At 40.3% G+C, this 21,456-nt stretch overlaps 1 protein-coding gene across 2 annotated transcripts; it reads right to left on the reverse strand.

Moving 5' to 3' along the window:
- Window positions 1-3,809: 3,809 nt before the first annotated feature.
- Window positions 3,810-20,550, reverse strand: LOC110542921 (zinc finger protein 431-like). 2 transcript variants are annotated; one of them, XM_060374946.1, is made up of 4 exons: window positions 19,614-20,550; window positions 9,324-9,408; window positions 9,061-9,121; window positions 3,810-7,783 (listed from the first exon to the last, which is right to left on the reverse strand). In XM_060374946.1, the coding sequence occupies exons 1-4, from the start codon at window positions 19,614-19,616 to the stop codon at window positions 6,496-6,498; spliced, it is 1,437 nt and encodes a 478-aa protein (XP_060230929.1). In that variant the 5' UTR covers window positions 19,617-20,550; the 3' UTR covers window positions 3,810-6,495. The 2 variants fall into 2 exon arrangements, with proteins under 2 accessions (XP_060230929.1, XP_060230928.1); XM_060374945.1 differs by having other exon boundaries at window positions 9,324-9,450.
- Window positions 20,551-21,456: the final 906 nt, after the last annotated feature.

A 21,456-nucleotide genomic window follows, 5' to 3' on the forward strand; every position in this document is an offset into this window, starting at 1 on the left:
TATGTCAGCACTATAGAGAATTCCATTTTTAAAGCTTTATTTTAATTTTAATTTTATTTTTCCACAATTTATTCATTATATATCCCGATTGAAACCCCCTCCCTCAACTCCCCCCAGTCCCACCCTCCCTACCTATTCTCCCTATCCCCTTCCCCTAGTCCACTGAAAGGGGGAGTTCTCCACTATTGCTATCTGCCCATAGCATGTTAAGTCTCATCAGGACTGCCTGGATCCTCTGTGGCCTGGTAAGGTCACATCACCAGGAGCGAATGATCAAAGAGCAGGCAACCAAGTTCATGACAGCTCCTGCTCCACTCACTCAGAGATCCACATGGAGACTGAGCTGCCAATCGGCCACATCTGAGGAGGGGGTCTAGGTCCTTTCCATGCATGGTCCTCCATTGGTGTTTCAGTCTCTCTGTAGGACCCCCTGGTTTCAGATCTTTTAGTTTTGTTGGTCTCCTTGTGGGGTTCCTGTCCCCTCCATGTCCCTCTATTCCCACCCCTTTATTCCTCCATAAGACTCCCTGGGCCCTGAGTCTCAGCATCTGCTTCAATTCCCTGTTGGGTGAATCATTTCAGAGGACCCTCCCATCCTGTTTCCTCTCTTCTAATGTTTATCCTGTTTGCCATTCTGAATGAGATTTAAGCATTCTCCCTAGTGTCCTCCTTGTTGTTTAGCTTCTTTATATTCGCTTAAAAGCAGATATTAGCCGTATAATATAGGATAGCCATCTACAAACCTAAAAAGTTAAGCTTTATTTTTTTAAGTATATGGATGTTTTCCCAGCATATGTCTGTGTGTACTACCTGAAGATGCCAGGAGGGGGCATCAGATCCCTTGTGACTAGGGTTGCAGGAGCTAGGTGGCTTCTGAAACAGAATCTGTCTCCTCTGTATCAATACCCAGTGCTCTTAATTGCTGTGCTCTCTGCTTTTAATTTAAAATGTATTTTTATACATGTTAATTAAAATATATTACATCATTTCTCCCTGTCCTTTCTCCATTCTCAAACTCTTCCCTTCCAATTTCTTCCTTTTAAGTATGTACGAGTAAGTACATACAAATATAGGAATAAAACTTGCTAAGTCAATTTCTGTTGGTTGAGTGTATATAGATTGAGGAGCCAACACTTTACATAGGATATTCAATTAGGGAGCTCCTTCCTGCCTGAAGCTACTTCTCCCAATTGCAGGAGAGTTTACCCTCTTTAATGACCAACAGGAATCTGACCCTGAAGTGACCTAGGCTGCCTTGGGCATGAAATATTAAAAAAGATAGGGTGGTAAATACCTTAGCTAACACTTGCTGGTGCCATGGCCCTGAAGTTCTGAATCTGCAGGGAAGACTATGGACATTGGCATTAGCCGATCAGTCTCCCTTGGGATTTCTTTTGAATCCAAATCTCTCTTGTTAATGATTATTAATATTTAATATTGACAAATCTTTTAGTTAAACAGCAGCTATTCCTATACCAGCTATATACCCAAATTACCACACAGAGACTAGGATTTATTTAATTAACCTAGAGCACAATGCTGGGCAATAATTACTCCATCTTAAGCCTCCAAGTTTCTATAACTTCCTCCCATTCAAATTTCCCACATTATATTTGCTTTATAGAAAATATCTTAGGTCCAGTTAACTTCTGATGTTTCCAGGTCTTCTTCTCTCATCTCCTCCCAATCTCTTCTTTCTCCTTCCCTCCAGACCCAGGATGTCCCACCCTATTCTCTCCATTGCTTAGTATTGGCTGGTTGTTTTTATTGGCAATACAGAGAACAAATGGTAGCAAGTTTACAGAAACTTGAAACAGGTGATGCTTAGAATAAACATCACAATGCAATGTCTGGATTGAAACTACACATCAGCATTTGAATGAACAAGGGTAAATTGTATACATTCCACAAGAACATTATACCAACACTCCCTCTATAATAGTTCATGCATACTCAGAGTTCTTTGTAAATGCCAATTTCTCCTAGTTTTCAGTCTCAGGTTCTCCTAATAGCAACCTCAATGTCATCTGGAGTCACCATTAGTCAGGGCTCCTAACTGAATGTTTGCAGACATCAACGAAGCAGAATACAATCCCATAAAGACCACAGTAGGCATAAACTCCAGCATGTGTCCTTGTTGGCTCCCATTGCTGCCTATTTACTACACATGAATAAACTCAGTCTTCTGGATTTGGTCAAGTGGTCCACTTTTTGAATATGTGTATTAGCAGTTTCTTTCCTGATAATTTTTGTATTTTTCCTTAATTTTGTGGAGATTTGTGCTGGGAAACTTCTTTAAGCACCAAGTCTAAATTAGTTTCTGATGCTCTCAATCTTATATTTCTTCTGGGTCATCAGGGCTGAGGTAAAGATGAACTTAGGACCAACCATTCACATCTTACTGCTACTAATGACATATTCATGAGGATGAATAGATGGTTCAGCCCCTAAGAGCACTGGCTGCTCAGATACAGGGCCTAGCTTTGATTCCCAGAACCCAAGTGAAGGCTCACAACAGTCTAACTCCAATCACTAGGGATCAGACACTCTTCTTCTGGCCACCACTGATACTTGGCATGCACTTGGTATACACAGTGGCAAAACTTATACACCTAAGTTAAAACAATTTTAATTAAAAAAAACATATATTTTGTTACAATATGGAATCACATATGTATGTTATGTGTCTTTTCACCATTTGCCTACCTGGTATTCTAGGAGGTCAGAAGAAGCATCAGATATCCTGGATCTGAAAATACAGGTAGTTCTGAGCTATATGAGATGGGCACTAGGAAACAAATGTGAATACACATGAGGAGTAGTACCACTACCACTAACTATCCAGCTCCAAATAGGTCATTCCAGTGCAGAGGATATAGAAGCTCCATTGCTCCTTCTGTTTTCTGTCTCTTGAAGATGATGAAGTCCCTGCTAGATAGTTGTTGAAGTGATTCAGTGGACTTCTATCCTTCTGTGAATGGACTTTCCACATTGCTTTTTGTTTTCATTGTTTACACAGTTCTCTTAACCAATCAGAGTTCCATCAGATTAGGAAATTTTCCATAATTTGAGATATACTCTTTTTTTTCTAGAATCTTTGAGATAGGATATCTCTACAAAGCCATGGTTGTCTTAGAAATATGTGGACCACACTGGCCACATATTGGCCACAAGACTGGCCTGCCACTGTCTTCCAGGAGGTGGAATTACAGGGATACACCTCTAAGCCCGGCTGAGATACATTTTTAAAAGGAAATATTTTGAATCAGATAATAAAAACATAAAATAAGACTTAGAAAGGAACCATCATAATTTTGATGAATAGTAACACTTCTTGAAATTCTACAACAATGATTTAAACTGGCAAATGATTTCATGTGTTCTCAATCATATGGTTATTTTCTTTGCTTTGATAATTTCATCCATTTCACAATCTTTGAAATGTGTTTGTATGTATACACCTATGCCACGGTGTGTATGTGGTAGTGAGAGGACAACTTATTGCTGTAAACCCAGAAATTCCTTTGGTTCCAGTGACCTAACTGGCCTTCATTTGGGTTTAAACATTATTTATGCATGTGCTGGTATGTAAGTGTAAATATGCCACATCCTAATTGTAGAAATAAGAGAAATTTTTATAGAAACAACATGGGACTTCCAGACATTGAAATCAGGTCATCATGCTTAGCAGCAACCAACTTAACCCACTGAGAAAATTCACTGGAATTCATTTGTGGTTCTGAGAAAGCGTTATGAAGAAGTGCTAAGTATAAACAAACACTTTCAAAAAAAAAAAAACGATAGCAGTATATCATTTGCAAATAAAATTTATTATTCAAATTGTTCTGTTTTCCTCTATCTTGGGATGATAATATGTTTACAACCTGAAAAGGAGAAAATACATTACTTGATGCGATGCTTCAACTGATCTCATTGAGCATGAGTGAGATGGCTCAGTGGGAAATGTTTGTGGTGTGCATAGCTGACAACCTGACCTTAATCATCATATAAAAATGGCCAAAGTACACAGGGGTCTTTTCTGAGACTGATACTCCAACCAAGGACCATTCATGGAGATAACCTAGAACTCCTGCACAGATGTAGCCCAGGGCAGTTCAGTGTCCAAATGGGTCCATAGTAATGGGAACAAGGACTGTCTCTGACATGAACTGATTGACCTGATCTTTGATCACCTCCCCCTGAGGGGGAAGCAGCCTTACCAGGCTACAGAGGAAGACAATACAGCCAGTCCTAATGAGACCTGATAGACTAGGATCAGAAAAAAGGAGAGGAGGATCTCCCCTATCATTGGACTTGGGGAGGGGCATGGGTGGAGAAGAGAGAGGGAGGGGAAGATTGGGAGGGGAGGGGGAGTGAGCTACAGAGGGGATACAAAATGAATAAGTTGTAATTAATAAAAATAAAAAAAATGGCCAAAGTAGACCTCAGAAAGTTGTCTTCTAATCTCCATATACCTGTCATGGTCTAAAACCCCATAACATTACACAAACACACAGAAATATATCTTTTTCTCTTTGCTGTTACAATATTGTATATAACAAGGTAAATTTCATTGCTGTTACAGTATCTTGAATCTATAAATAATTCCTCCAGAAAGCTGAAGTGCCAGTGGTAACTAATGGGAAAATAAAGAAGCATAGAACATCAAATGATATATACATATCCATACCAATCAAGCTATGTTGTGAGATATACAGTTGATTGTTGATTATCGTATTATTACAACTCTACCAGATAGATGAAAGTGCTGCTTTGGACACACATGAGGTATTTAATATTTCTTATATTCTCTTCTATCAAGCATTTTAACATTAACATTGTTAAAAAGTGTTGAAGAAACAGGACACATTGGGGGTACATTTTTTACCCTTGGACTTGTACTCAGGAGGCTGCTTCATGAGAATCAAGAGGTCAAATGTAGCCTTGACTAGTTACTGACATCTAAGCAAGGCTGTGTAACAAGTTTGTAAAAAAACAAATTTTTATAACAAATTTGTAAAAATCAGAAAAACAAAGGTCAGTATCAACCAACCAACCACTGCACTTTCACAGTCATACTTACTTGAAAAGTATGATCACACACTGTATGATATATAAATAAACAATGGACCACTTAGATGATAGTGATCCCATCCTACATATTCCAGGGGGGAAAAAACTTATCACCAAGTTAACGTGCAATAGAAAGTGAACATAAGCCACACAAGGACTACAAAAACAGCTTAATAAACTTCTGTAAATGGATTTGTTACACATACAGCAAACTGTAGTACCTATTCCAAATATCTCAAAATACAAACCACAACCACAATAGGTGGTCTCCACCATCACACTCTAGTGAACATGGTAAATAATTTACTTCCTTCAAGGCTACGATGAAGAAGAAATGAAACAAGATTTTTCTTCTTGAAACTGAAGACAATTATGATGTCTAAAGTCTTTGTCAAATTGTTTACATGACTAGAGTTTTTCTCTTGTATGAGTCCTTTCCTATTTCCTGACATCTCCAGGTCTAAAGTCATGGCAGAGCAGTTAAAACAAGGTTCATTCCCAAGACCACTGTTATGTTTTTGACAACTTCCTAAAATCCTTGCTACAAGAAGTTCCATCGGTCTAATCTTCTTGGGACCCAGCATGCACATATACACACAAAGATGCAATAACACCACATAACTGAAATTAAACAAATGATTACAAACATAAATTTCACTCATGGCTATTTTGTGTGTGTGTGTAAACATTTTCTCCTGTACCTCAAGGCACCTCAAGGCTTACCCACTGAATTTTTCTTCATCATGAACTGGTTCATTTAACAGAAAGCAAGCATTTAGGCTTTCAGAGAAATCAATCCTTCTCAGTTGGTGATATCATTTGGAAAGATTTAGGAAATGTGCCCTGCTGAAGGAAATATGTCATTTGGAGTGGGCTTGAGAGGTTATATCCACACGCCATTTCTAGTTTCCACTGTCTGTTTCATGCTTTAGGTGAGGATGTGAGCTCTGAGCTTCCTGCTTTAGCTGCCATGTGTAACAATTGTTGCATTGGCATTTCCAGGGTGACCTCATAGCACTGGATGAGGTTTTTTTCTATATAACTGAAGAGAACAGTGAATTCTAAGAATTACCTTATTATTTAAAAAGGCTTTTGTTCCTATGAGTTTTGAAAAGCAAACAAAATATGGAGTGACAACCTAGTGCTTGAATACATTGTTGACATTTGTCATATTTTTCCCAAAAATAATCTTGTATATCTGAAAATAAGTATTTGCTAAAGATCTTACCAAATCCTTTATAGTCATAGATTCCCTTCAGTATGAATTCTTTCAGGTCTCAAAGACTACTAAAAGGTTTATATAAGAGTAAAAAGGTTTTACTCTTATATAAAGATACCATGAGGTGAAAATCTTTACCATATATACTATATTTATGGGGTTTCTCTGCAGTATGACTTTTCTCATTACTTCTAAGACTACTGCTATATGCAAATATGTGTTCTTTTATGTATTCGTAGATAACTGTGTTGTGAAAAAGCTTTATTACACTGATTACATTTGTAGGGTTTCTCTCCAGTATGTGTGCTTTTATGTATTTGGAGACTATTTTGTTGTGAAAAGGCTTTATCGCATTGATTACATTTGTAAGGTTTCTCTCCAGTATGAATTCTTTCATGACTTTGAAGATGATTTTGACGTGCAAAGGCTTTACCACATTGATTACATTTGTAGGGCTTCTCTCCGGTATGTGTTCTTTTATGTATTCTGAGATGACCTTGTTGTGAAAAAGCTTTTTCACATTGATTACACTCATAGGGTTTTTCTCCAGTATGTGTTCTTTTATGTATGCGGAGACTACTATGACGTGTAAAGGCTTTACCACATTGGGTACATTCATACGGTTTCTCTCCAGTATGTGTACTTTTATGTATTCGGAGAATACTGTGACACGCAAAGACTTTACCACACTCGTTACATTCATAGGGTTTCTCTCCAGTGTGTGTTCTTTTATGTATCCGGAGACTACTGTGGCATGCAAAGGCTTTATCACATTGATTACATTCATACGGTTTCTCTCCAGTGTGTATTCTTTTATGTATTTGTAGAGATATATCCTGTGAAAAGGCTTTATCACACTGATTACATTTGTAGGGTTTCTCTCCAGTATGGATTCTTTTATGTATTAGGAGATGACTGTGACATGCAAAGGCTTTACCACATTGGGTACATTCATAGGGTTTCTCTCCAGTATGTGTTCTTTCATGTATTCGGAGATTACTGTGACATGCAAAAGCTTTACCACATTGGTGACATTCATAGGGTTTCTCTCCAGTATGCGTTCTTTTATGTATTCGGAGATTACTGTGACATGCAAAGGCTTTATCACACTGACTACATTCATAGGGTTTCTCTCCAGTATGTGTTCTTTTATGTTTACGAAGATGACTATGATCAGCAAAGGCTTTACCACACTGACTACATTCATATGGTTTCTCTCCAGTATGTGTTCTTTTATGTATTAGGAGATGACTAGGACATCCAAAGTCTTTACCACATTGGTTACATTCATAGGGTTTCTTTCCAGTGTATGTTCTTTTATGTCTTTGGAGATGATTGTGATGTTCAAAGGCTTTACCATATTGAAGAATTTCATAGGGTTTCTCTCCAATATGAATTCTTTCATGCCCTTGAAGAAGACTATAATATGCAAAGCCATTACCACCTTGAGTATATTCACAGGGTTTCTCTCCAGTAATACTTTTTTCATGCCTACAAAGATAAATGGCACACATGAAAGCTTTACCACATTCATTACACTGATGAATCTTTTGAATTAATTTTACAATTTGTATGAATTAATTTTACAATTTGTTCTAATGGGAACAGGGAAATAAGATCTTAAAATTTTATCACTTTGTTTACATTCATGGTATTCCCCTCAATTATGGGATGTTTTGCATCCTTTAAGACACCTGAGATGGTAAGAGAATTTATTACATGGCTTACATTTATAGCATCAGTTTCCTATATGAGGTTTTTCACTTACTGAAGAGAATTTAAAGAACTAGGAGCTTTACCATAATGATTGCATTTTCCTATAGTGTCAATCATACTGCATTTGCAAAGTGAACCAGGACAAACAGAAGAATTTGCACATTTCTAGTACTCTTGGATTTTCTGCAGTGAGTTTATGGATGCATTCTCAATGAAGTTGGAAAACCAATCAATTGTAAACTTGCATCTACTCAGAGTGGGGACTACTACATATCTTCTAATTGTTCTGAGAGAGACAGAGAGAAAGTGAGAGAGAGAAAGAAGGTACATTGCCTATTTCAATTTCTTATGCTCATATAGCTTGAATCCATTGTGACATATGATATACCCATTAAAGAAGAATAACAAAAGGTTTCCACATTGAATTCACACAGTTTGACTATTTGTTCCTTATAAACAAGTGGTATAATTATTAGGGTTTCACCACAACAACATTCTTATAAGTTATACCAGCTTTACTCTGGACTATTTGAATATTAGAATGCTTTGAACATACACTTCTCACTTATTCAACATGACTACTTTTTGCAATATCTGAGTGCTATGGACTAAACAGATTGGCAGTTCCACAACATAGCTCTAATGGGGCTATAATATAAAAGGTGATATCCATTAAGGCATCGTTCCTTTGTCTTCTTTCTAAGAGGAATGCCTTGCAAAAACAAATGAGATACCTGATATCGGGCATATGGTTTTGTGAGAATATAATAATCATTGATATGCTTAAAGCAGTGCTGTTTTATACTGTTGGTTTTCTTTAAAACTTCCAGAACCAGGGTGTGGTGTCACATGCCTGTAATCCTAACACTTGAGGAGGCAGACAGGCAGATCTCTGTGAGTTCAAGGCCAGCCTGGTCTATAAACCAAATCTAGGACAGCTAAGGCTACACAAAAAAAAACAGTCTCAAAAAACAAACAAACAAATAAACAAACTCCAGAAAACAAATTTTTTTACAAAGGCATATCTGTGTTAGCTTGCACATGAAAATTACCTTCTGTGTCTTCTAGAACTTTGACAATTTTCTTCAATATTATGGTTTTCCCAATTGTAGCCTAAAATATAGTACCAGAAAATTTATGATATGTTATTGGAAATTAGGCAAAATTTAAGTTAGTATCTTCAGTGAACCTTAGAAACAACCTGATTTATTCACCTCACTATTCCTCATTCTCAATTAAAATTACAGAAGAGCATCAATACCAAGAAACAGTTGCCTTTTTATTTTAAAAAGTGAAAGAAGATTCACAGTCTTACCTATAGCAGTGAGGTTCCTGTAGATCTCCAGCATCACATCTTTGTAGAGATTCTTCTGGGAAGGATTTAGCAATGCCCATTCTTCCTGAGTGAAGGTTACATGCACATCGTCATAGGTCACTGCATCCTAAAATATGCCATATATGTATACAAGAGAAAGCAGGATACCCACAACACTGTAAACATATACTTGATCGACAATATATTCACATAATTCTGTTGTTTCCTCCACTTATTTCCTGACAACAAAGTTCTAATGTAATCACCGAGTCATTTCAGAAGGAAACTGAATAATGAGTTTCACCTCTGTCATTGCGGAACCCTTTGAATATGATACAGCCTTTCAAGAGAAATGCCAATTAACAGATATAAAGAGAGAGAAACAGCAAATAGATAAACAATACTGAGCACACATCAGAGAAATTGTATGAATAACTACTAACTACAAAAAAATGATGGGCAAACTGAGTGTACTGGTTCATGCCTTTAATCTCAGCACTCAGAAGGCAGAGGCAGGTATATCTCATTGAGTTAAATACCAGTCTAGTATATGCACCAAGTTCCTGGACAGCCAGAGGTACATATTATGGCCCTGATTCCCCTGAAAAAATCAGCCAACCAGGGGAAAAGGGAGGGAGAATGGGACTAGAAGGACATGAGGAGGAGGCTACAGCTGACATACAAAGTAAATAAATTTTAATAAATAATAAAAATAAAAAAAATTATTTTTAAAAGAAAAAAATTTAAATCAACCAACCAGAAAAAGAAAGAAAAACAGAAAGAAAAAAAAGAAGAGGTCTTTAAAAATAATTTATTTTATTTCAATTTTATTTTATGTAAGTTAGTGGGAAGGTGTCAGAGCACTTGGAATTGACATTACACACAGTTGTGAGCTGCAATGTTGGTGCTAGGAGTTGAACCCAGGTACTCTGGAAGAGCAGACAGTGTTCTTAACCACTGAGCCATCTCTCTAGCCCCAAAAGAAGATACAGTTCCTATAAAGTGTTATGCATTCACTCCAGTATTCATCTTCCAGAAACCTGAAGGGCCCCAGGTTAAATTGTAACAGTAATAAGATCTTATTAAAAGAGAATAAAAGTTCAAAAAGTTTAAAATGGTCAGATGAAAATATTAGCAATGTACATGTTGATCAAAAAATAAGCAACATAGCTGAGGACAGATGGCTCAGCAGTGAAGAACTCCTGCTGGTCTTGCAAATAATTGGGCTCAACTGCCAGTATTTACAAAGGGGCTCACACCTATCCATTACTCCAAATTTAGGAGTTTTGAGGCCATCTTCTGACTACTGTGAAGACCAGGCACAGAAGAAGTGCATATTCATGCATACAGACAAAATACTCATATTCATTCAAAACAAACACAACAGGTAGAAAGAATGTCAAGCACCTGCAATTCAGTGACTCAGAAGACTTAGGCAGTATTAATGTGGTAAATTTCTGTCATTCTGAGAAATAATCTCTGCCAAATTTCAAAATTCAAGATGTAGGTAAAGCTCACAACAACAGCTTGACATGTACAAAACCTACAATCCAAGCCCATAGCCAATAATGTACAAAGGAAAAAAGGTAGGCATGTAGGCCCACACCTAATCCTGGGACTCTGAAGCCAGAGCCAGGTGGATCTCTGAGTTGAAAGCCTACCTGATCTACATACCTACTTTCAGGAAAGCCAGGGTTACACAGAGAAACTTTGTCTTTAAAAACAAAACAAACAAAACAAAAAAAGCAACAAAACTGACAAGAAAAAAAAACACCATAAAGCTAGTAAAATAGCTGAACATTGAATAGCAATTGCTTCTCCTGTATCTTATGTGATTTAGGGATAGTGTCTATAATTGTGAAGGCATGAGAAGGAAGTTGACTTTCAACCACAACACAGTTGCCAAAAGAACAGGAAATGAGTTGAGTCTATAGACACTCAAATCTCATCTCCAATTAAAAAGAAAATCTAGAAAGGTTCCCCTTAGGAAAGCTTCCACACAGCCAGGCATGGTGGATCGTGCTTGTAATCCCAACACTCAGAGGGGCAGAGGCAAGCAGAGGGCTCTGAATTCGAGGACAGCTTGGTCTACAAATGGCCTCAGAGGATAACCAAGGCTAGATGGAGAAATGCTATCTCAAAACAAAACAAAAAAACAAGAGTGGAAAGCTTCCATACACTTCCCAAAAAAAGCCACAAATAAGAGCAAAGTGTTCAAAGATACCATCCATCATCCTATCTGGAAGCTTTTTCATTCAGCCAACTACATTCTGATACTGGAAGCTGCCGGCCCATGGTCATCCATGATAAAATGTATTTAATCTACCATACATGATCAAAATAGTCTGCAACAGTTCCCAACACTTCAAACATCCAAAGTCTTTTCTGACACTCAAGACAATATCTTGGCTGACACATCTTGTAAAATCAGAAAACAAGTTATACCGTTCCAACATACAATGGCACAGAATACCCTTTCCCATTCCAATAGAGAGGAATGTGTACATAGTGAGAGAAGACTGGACTAAGGCAGAGAACCAAGCAGAAAACAACAAATCCTGTAGCTCTGTCTCAGACACATGGGGCTTCATTATCAAAGGGCTTAGGAGAAGGCCCTATCCCTGAAACTTCTCACATGCCCCTTAGTTTGGTTACATCTACTCCCTATAAGCAGCTCTCCACATCAGGTGTCTCACAGCTTAGATCTCAATATCTTGTGGTCTCAAAATGCAACTCAGGCTTCATCCGCACAGCTTCATGCAATGAACTCTTCACAGTATTCTTACTGGTGTGAGTCTGCAAACATAGACGGCTGGAACAGTGCTGAAATGAAACTACAGAGAAAGAATCCATGACCTTAAATACTGTATCTTTCTTGTTTACAGAGCCACCACAACATGGGTGATCCTGTCAAGTTTTGGTTTCTAAATTGGGAAAGACCCTGCCACACTTGGACCACAGTTGCAGCAGGCTTCATATGAAGTTCCTTCCTGGCACTAGGAATCACTTTGCCTATTCCTTCCATTAATTTAAGGCTTAGCAGGAGGGAGTGTTACTCTTTAGGCACCTTTTAGGCAATCCTGAGCAAGGGCCTTCTCTTTACTGGTGATAATCTCCTTGAGCATTCCTGTCCCTGTTTCAGGATTTGCTTGTCATCTGAAAACACCTCATGCTGTTTTTCTCTACAACCCACAGACTTTGCATTTATTTCTGCCCCACTTGCTCCTTTTTATCACTGTACACCTGAATGAGTCACTAGCAATAACCATCCATTCAACAGATTCAATAGTACATCTAGGAAATCTATTTACTTTTTAAAAAAATTCTGCTTACAAAATTTCTCAGTACATGGGCAGAATAAGAAAGATTTTGGGACAAAATGACCTCTAGCTGAATTTTTCATAGTCTATTTTCCACTGAAATCCTATGACCACCACTTCCTCTCTCTGGATTATTATCAACACCTTGCTCTTCCTGGATCTACAAGAAGAGCTGATTAAGCTCTATGCACATCTTTCTATGCTTTTTGCAATCTCAAGTCCTAATAGTTTCCACATTCCTTCAAAAGAAAGAACAGTCCCAGGTTCTGTCCAGCAGCAAAATGACTTTTTGTGTACTATGCTTTGTTCCAATTTGCTATACTGTTGCTGTGATTGAATCCTGTAGCCAAAAGTGCCTCTGGTCATTAACTGGTTTTTGTTTGTTTGTTTGGTTTATTTGGCTAGTCCTGTCAGATTACAGTCCATGATGTTGGCTGTTTAGGGTAGAAAATGAAAGTGAAAACTATGAACAAACATTGTTTGCTGGCATGCTCTCTTGCTTGGTCACTGTCTTAATGTTTAGCTAGCTCCCTTATCCAGCGTAGGTCCACTTGCTTAGGTGTTGTTGAAATTATAACGGTATCAGGTAAATACCGTATATTATTATCCCTATAATTGTTACGGAGGTATTATTTAACCCACTGTCACAATCAGTAAGACATAGACACCTGTTAGGTTTTATAATCACCCTACTTGCCTTGGGCAGGGCAGATATTCCACCTTTGCTATCTCAATAACTGCCCCATCCACTGCCCAGCCACCATCAAATGCCATCCACCTTAACCATTTCTGTCTGGGCTACCTTACATCCATAATTTTATATTTAATTGCTTATACTTTTTTATCTTGGTGTTTTTTCCATCCACTCTATCCTCAGAGTCCTTCCTCCCAGCCCATGTGGTACCTTCTCCAGGCTAACCCATCGTGGCATCCTTCTTTCTCCTCTCTTCCCATCAAACTATTTGTTTCCCAAGATTCTACTGTTGATAAAGCCTGGGAGCCTTAGCCACGCCTACCCCATTCGGCCCTGCCCAGCTTTTAGGCCTTTTAATTATCCAATCAGGAATAATGTCTTAGGCAGGTTTCCACAACAATGATAGGGCAGTAACCAGATCTTGAGTGTCAGTTATTAGCATAAAATGCAAGCATCAGACCAACCCCCAACACTTAGGGATATTGCCGCTCTCAGTGGAAGAGCCTTCCCATATCAATCATCAGTCAACACAATCTCTCAGACATGGCCATTTTGATGTGAGCATGCACTCAACTGAGGCTCCTTCAGATGCTTGTAGGCTCTGAAATGTTGAGAAACTGAAGCAGGTTAGAACACAGAGACAATAATATATGAGAAAGTTTTTAAAATGTGTTAACCATATCTCACTTAAGTAGCAAAAACCCAAACTGATGATTGCAACAACTGGAAAACATAGATCATTTGCCAAGAAATGAGGACAGACAAGCCTTTAGGATCAAGAAAAGAAAAGTTAAACGGTTTCTTCATAGAAAGTTCCAAGCCAACCAAAATTCATGGAATTCATAACATAATGTAATAAATTTTCAGAACACAAAAATAGATGAGGGTCTATATAACTAGACTATAATGAATAAAATCATGCAACATCATCTATCAAAACACAGAGACAGACTTATACATATAACACAGTCCTTTAAACAAGAATTACATGATTATAATTAAAATCAAAGAAAGCACTGGCTAGCACTCACCCTGTGCACTCTGGTTCTCTCCTTTCACAATAATAGAAAACGCATTGAAAGTGGAGGGCTCTTCCAACATCAAAGAATCACTTAAAGCATACAAATGTTTCAACATTGGAGAAAATGTCAGACCATCCCCATCTGACCTTCTCTACCTGTCTCACCTCTGTGTCACAGTCCCCAACTACAGGCAGACACTCCCTGCTAAAACAAAGACCATGCTGCTCAAAGACTAGGTAGTCTCTCCAAAGACCTACTCCACTATCTGGTGGGGTACAGACTAGGTAGTCTGTCCAAGGACCTACCCCACTATCTCCCATTGCTCGTGGGAGTGCAAACTTGTACAACCAACCATGGAAATCAATCTAGCAGTTTCTCAGAAAATTGGGAATAGTTCCACCTCAAGTCCTAGCTATAACACTCCTGGGCATACACTTAAAAGATGCTCTACCATGCCACGAGGACAACCGCTCCACTATGTGCATAGCAGCTTTATTCATAATAGCCAGTATCTGGAAACAACCCAGATGTACATCAACCGAGGAAAAGATAAAGAATGTGTGGTACATTTACACAGTGGAATACTAGTCAGCTATTTAAAAAAAGGAAATCGTGAAAATTTCAGGCAAGTGGATGGAACTAGAAAAGATCATCCTGAGTGAGGTAACCCAAAAGACATGCATGGTATGTACTCACTTATAAGTGGATATTAGCCATAAAGTACAGGATAATGATGCTACAATCTATAGACTCAAAGAAGCTAAGTAAGAAGGAGGGCTCAAGGGAGGATGGTTGAAGCTTACTCAGAGGAGAAATACAATAGGCATTGGAGGTAGATGGAGGGAGGAAACTGGGTAGGAGAAGGGATGCAGAGGAGAGCAGGGGTGGGGATTAGCAGTAGGGAAAGCAGAGGAGAAAGGGCTAGGCAAGAGAACAGAAATCAGAGGTGTGTTGGGGGTGGAATATATAGGAGACTTACCAGAGCCTCAGGATTCAGGGGGCCCCAGGAAGTCTATGAGGGTCACCCCTAGCTGAGATTCCTAGCAGCAGGAGATATGGAGACTGAAGAAGCAATCTCCTGTAGCCAGACAGGACTTCCAGTGGAGGGATAAGGACAACATTCCATCCATAAAACCTTCCACCCCAAATTTATCCTGCCTACAAATAGTGTAGAGACAAAGATGGAGCAAAGATTGAAGGAATGGCCAATCAAAGAGTTGACCTACTTGAGACTCATCCCATGGGCGACACTATTAATGTTACTCTTTTATGCTTGCAGACAGGAGCCTAGCTTAACTCCTCTGAGAATCTTCATCCAGCAGCTGATGGAAACAGATGCAGAGACTGACTTCTAAATTTTAGACAGAGCTCCAGGAATCCTAAAGGGGAGTGATTGAGGGAGGAAGATGGGTAAAGGACTTCACAAGAAGAACTACAAAGTCAAATAACCTGGGCCCCTGTGGCTTACAGAGATGGAAGCACCAACCAAAGAACATGCATAGAGAGGTCCTAGGACCCCTGCACATATATAGCAGGTGTGCCGCTCATGTGGGTCCCCTAACACCTGCAGTGGGGAACTTCTCTGCCTCTGATGCCTCCCTTTGGATCCTGTTCCCCTAACTGGGCTGCCTTGTCTGGCCTCAGTGAGAGAGAATGTGCCTAGTACTGCAGCATCTTAATATGCCAGGGAGGGTTTGTACCTATGGAGGATTTCCCCTTTCCCTGAGGAGGAGGGGAGGTGAGAATGGAGAGGAAAAGTGTGTAAAGGGGGGATTTAGGGAAGAGGGCTGTGATCAACATTTAAGTGAATAAAAATAAGTTAATGAAGGAAAAGTGAAACTTGAAAAGTGACTTTTTAAAAAGATATACTTGAAAAAGGCATAGGTATACTGACTAAGAAAGAGAGCAGGACCATCCCTGTAGAGGGAATGGCATTAATAAGACAGTGTTTGACCTTGTCCCTGTGTGCAATGTGTAACCTGACACACAGCTACAGCCAATAGACTGCATCTCAAATTTTCTGAACCAACTTAACTGTGTCTATCAGCACAGTCCCTTAACTGAACATTCAGCATTCACTGGCTCAAGCCAACTTTCCCAAATTGTACACCCACCAATCTGGTCTCTTTTCATTCACACATGCATGAATTAATACATGCTGGGAAACTACAAAATCACTCACCCTTCCTCAATCAGAATCTTCTTCACAATGCTGACTCCTGCAGCTGACTGCCTTAAACTTTATTTTTTGATATAGCTGTTGCCTGTTTCACTCTGCAGTGCACTCTGTAAACTGTTGTTCCTGTTCTGGTGTGAAGGCAGAATCCATGCTCCACATACAAATCCTTTTCTTGTTACAGCAATGGAGAGTTCATTACATGACTCAAATGCTTAATTTTAAAACTCTGTTGGTACAGTCCTTTAACTTAAGAATTTGAGAACTTTGGGGCTGGAGAGATGGCTCAGAAGTTAAGAGCACTGGCTATTCTTCCAAAGGTCCTGGGTTTAATTCCCAGCAACCACATGGTGGCTCACAACCATCTGTGGTGAGACCTGCTGTCTGCTATTAGCATGGAGGCAGAACACTGTTTAAATAATAAATAAATATATCTTTTAAAAAAGGAATTTGAGAAATTTAATCAAGAGGCAAGCAAGGTCCTGGGGAGGAACAGACTGGGATCGAGATGACCTGAGTCAACATAGATAGTCTTAGAGACATTTTTTTAAAGGCTGTAGATGCAGCTGCTCTAGAATTAATATCCCTTCCAAGAAACAAATCACAGTACATATAAAAAATTAATTAAGAAAAATCTGTTTAGTGACAGCACGCATTCAGCTCTGGCTAATGCTCAAAGAGTAGCCATCAAAGAACAGATTTTGCATTCCACATATGCTGTCGCCCTTAATTTTCTTTTAGTTTCAGGCTCCAGGTTATGATTTGAATGATCTGAATATAGACTGGTGTGTGGAGCTAAAAAATGGCTGGCTGCTTGATTCCAGCCTGCTTGGAATCCATGAAGCACTGTGTGCTTAGCACGACAAGGTGATTTTTCACCCCTGGACCAGAGGTGTTCTTTGTTCTTTAGATGTGTGCTCAACTGTTTCGATTTGGCAGGTATCTGCATGAGAACTTGCCTCCCACTTACCTGAGCACTTTTCTCCTGCTTTTAGAATTTCCTTGAGAATATCCTGCTCTGAGATTTTCACTGAAACAAGTTCCTCCCCCTGAATTGCCCATTCTTACTCTTTATAAGCTTTAACCTAAAGAACAATAAAAGGAGACTTGATCAGAATTCTATTTGTCTCCATTCTTCGCATCTTACTCACTTTTTAGGGTCTCCTTTGACTGACCTGCAGGCCGGGTAAGACTGGAGATTGCAAATTTAGCCACATAGATAGACATTTACACAGAAAAGATAGTCCCCCAATTGTTTCTTACATACAAACATCAGATCACTCTTCAGTGACAGGATCCTTAAGTGGTCAGAGGTTCAGAAAGATAGGAAGAGTAGAAGGTAGAAAAGATAGAAGTTGTGCTGGGGAGGTCTATTGTTTTTAACAAAATTTCAATTGTTCAATTTTACCAATGAAGACAGTGAAGCCAGATGCTGGGATGAAAAAGCTCAAGGAGGCAGAGAAAGCACCCAGCTGACCTTCCTCCTCAGCTGAAGACCCAGCAGGAATCCCTTTCTCCCATGGCATCTCAAAATGAATGGCCCTCCTTTCTACTTCCTGTGTGTCTCTCTACTTCTCCTCCCCTCTCCCTCTTACTCTCTATATTTTTTCTTAATAATCCTATGTTCACTCCCTGTCAACTGGTTTTTGCTCCACCTCTTGACTTATGATTGGCTTTATTTAATCCTGCTTATAATACTGAAGCAGAAAGCTCTTGGATTAAAGGTATGTTTTTCCAGTAAATATCACAATCTCAGAGTTCACAGTAGGATCAAATATCCTGCAACAGAGGTCTTGCACAAGCTACATTTTACACCAAGTAAACTTCTTAAGAAGACTACCATCTTATATACCACTTCCAGGGGGAAAATGGAAAGAAACAAAAGACTTCTATGAAGTCAGAAGAAACTATCATACAATGGGACGAACTCAGGAGAAGTCTAATAGAACAGTGCTGCACAAGGGGAACACAGACTACTCAAGAACATTACTGACCAAGACTACAGTGTCTTTGGGACTAGTTACCATAGCCCCATGTGGTGGGAAGATTTGGGTTCTCAGCATCTGAAGCAACCCCTCTGCAAAGGCCCTGGCTTCAGATCATTACCAGGTCTCCCAAGCATGTTCCTTGCTCTAGAGAAGGAGCTTTATTTCATTCTCAATAAAGCAGGGCCTCAGAGAAAGCTCTCAAGGCCTAGGCCCCCAGGCTGTTTGTTCCTGGCTCTGCCAAGCATGTTCTTGGGTGTGAGAAGGAGCTGTGTCATTCTCCATACATGAGGGCCTCATGGAAAGCCTTGCTTGGCCAATCTAGCCCTTAACACAAGGGTTTTCCCTTTTCAAATTGTCACCTCTTTTCAAGAAGAACACTGGACCTTTATGGCACACCTGGCCTTAATGTTGGTTGTGACTCTGTAATGCCCATTGAGCAGCTTGGTGGAGGTCTGTTCTTTGCTATGAGGATGGGCCTAGAGGTTGGTGTGTATCTGAGTTGTCTCATTTGTTGTGGTTTGGAGCCATCCGTCTGGACGATCCCAGTGAACAAACTTGTGTACCTAAGCATCCTAATCGCTAACAGGCCTGGATAGCATACTACTACTCATCTGTGGGGTGTTTTAGAGTCAGCCCTCCCATTCTACTCGGTGTCACTTGCTGTTTTCCTAAGCATTGGTAAATTCTTTACATCATCGATCCTACTCTTGTACATCGCAGCTTAATACTGGCATGCTACTTAACACACGAGATGCCTTTTACAGCCTCCACAAAATTAACTTCAAATGGATCTTACACCTAAGTGTTAAATGCTCAGGGCAGAACTTGTAGAAGACACTAGAGAAACTAGGGCTCTCCGAGTTTGGCTTCTTTCCAAGGGTGTTTCTACACACAAGCCCCTGCTCCAAATGCTTTGCACAGATGCAGCTCCCAATGTGAAGTTATGCAAAACCCACTTGTCAGGTCCGAGAAGTGACAAGGACTAAAAGGGACCTTTGGCCACCCTTACCACCCAGCCCCAGTGATGACTCCAGCTACCACTGCTCAACCACCTGCGCCTTCCCAATGTGGACAGCGACCCTGTGCTCACCATTTCACAGCTTCGGGGCTTGCCTGAGCTCCCCTCACAGCACCCAGCAGAAGTGCTCAGAACACTTCACACGGAACCACTCAGGCCGGCTTAGCAACAGAGCTGAACCTGCAGCGTGGCACCCGGAAAAACACGCCTCCTCTTCTTGACTGGCAGGTCCACCTGGAGGCCATGATTGGCCAGTGAGTCTTGAGTGACATGAGCACCTCCTTTAGGGATCCAGTGTGCTGAAGGGACACAGCATAGTGGTTCCTGGCCTAGGCTTCCCGTCCAGGGCCAGACGCTTTCCAGATAGAGATTTGCATTTCAATAGCGCTTGTGTCCATCCTCCCGTAGCCTACCAGACTGTCTTTCCACACAGCCAGGGGAGGACCACCAGTCCGGTTCCCGCTGCTCAGCCGCCTTCTCCCCTTTGTGGGCAGGGACCCTGCGCTCACTACTTGGAGACTTTGGAGCTTGCCTGAGCTCCGCGCACAGCACTCACTAGGCACTTCGCTTTCTTCCTCCTGAAATCAAGGTGGATAAGCATGCATTTGTAATTCCTAGAATTAACCTCTAAACCTCACCAGCCTGGAAACCTGGTAACTTCCTGGAATGCTGGGAACTGTAGTTCTTTGGAAACAACAAAGCCTCATGGGAAAGAACGGCTGCCTAATGGATTTGCCCTTATAAGCGCCTGCAACAGTTGACTGGGGCCTCCCAGCTGGAAAATAAGGCAGAATTGTCCTGACCAAAGCCTGATTTTGTGTGGAGCCGTAAATGGTTGTCTCTTACTCTTGTCTGATTTGGAATCCATGAAGCACAGTGTGCCAAGCACAGCACGGTGATTTTCCACCCCTGGACCGACCGCAGGTGTTCTTTGTTTTTTAGATGTTCACTCAACCATTTAAATTTGGCAGTTATAGCATGAGAACTTTCAGCCCGCACTGAAGACATCCTGCTTTTCGGTTTTTACAGGAACTAGCCCCCCCCCCATGCCCATTTTTACCCCTTATAATCTGTAATTTAGAGAATTAACGAGACTTGTTCAGGACACTATCTTGTCTCCATTTCTTCTGTCACTTGTCCCCTTTCATTCCCACTCCCCTCTCTAGGTTCCACGCTGACATTCCTGCGGGTCGGGACAAGCGCTAGGCACACCCACTGTGTTTCATGGATTCCAAATCAGGTAAGAGTAACAGACATCCATTTATGGCTCCACACACGTCTAGAACAGTGTTTAATATTTAATAAATTCTTCCTTTTAATTTGTTCCAAAATATTTGAGTTTGGTTTTCTGGCGACAGCTAGGATTACTGTGTGGAGGCCGGTAGCCACCTAACTCTACCCCCAATTCAGGATACTGGAGAGGTTGGGCTGCCAGGGGCTCGCACACCTTGAGATGGCTGACCCAGCTGACCCAAGGTCCCTGGGAAATGCATTCCGTTCTACAGACTCCGGAGATGAACGGCACACTCGGAAATTTTTTGTTGTTGTTGTTGTTAGCTTCCTGTTGGTTTCTGGATTCTGGTTAAGGGGTACACTATGTGATGAACTGGGAGTGTTAGTATTTAGGCAGCCCGCTTCTGGGTTGCCTAGCAACCCAAGGGTTCATTTGCTTCATAAAAGATCAACCTGCCACATTGTTGCTCTCTTACTCTCCTGCTCTTCTCAGACCTCAGTTGTGGAGTAGCCTCCCCCCCTCTCGTTCTCCTCTCTCTCTCTCTCTCTCTCTCTCTCTCTCTCTCCATCTGCATCCAATAAACCTTATGGGAATTAAGATCGCTTGTGTGCATGGCGTTTTTATATAAATATGAACAGAGAGAACCTGAGGGGTTTGTACACCCCAGTTTGTGCAATTAGG

The sequence above is a fragment of the Meriones unguiculatus genome, chromosome X (assembly GCF_030254825.1).
Source record: "Meriones unguiculatus strain TT.TT164.6M chromosome X, Bangor_MerUng_6.1, whole genome shotgun sequence".
Classification (NCBI taxonomy): domain Eukaryota; kingdom Metazoa; phylum Chordata; class Mammalia; order Rodentia; family Muridae; genus Meriones; species Meriones unguiculatus.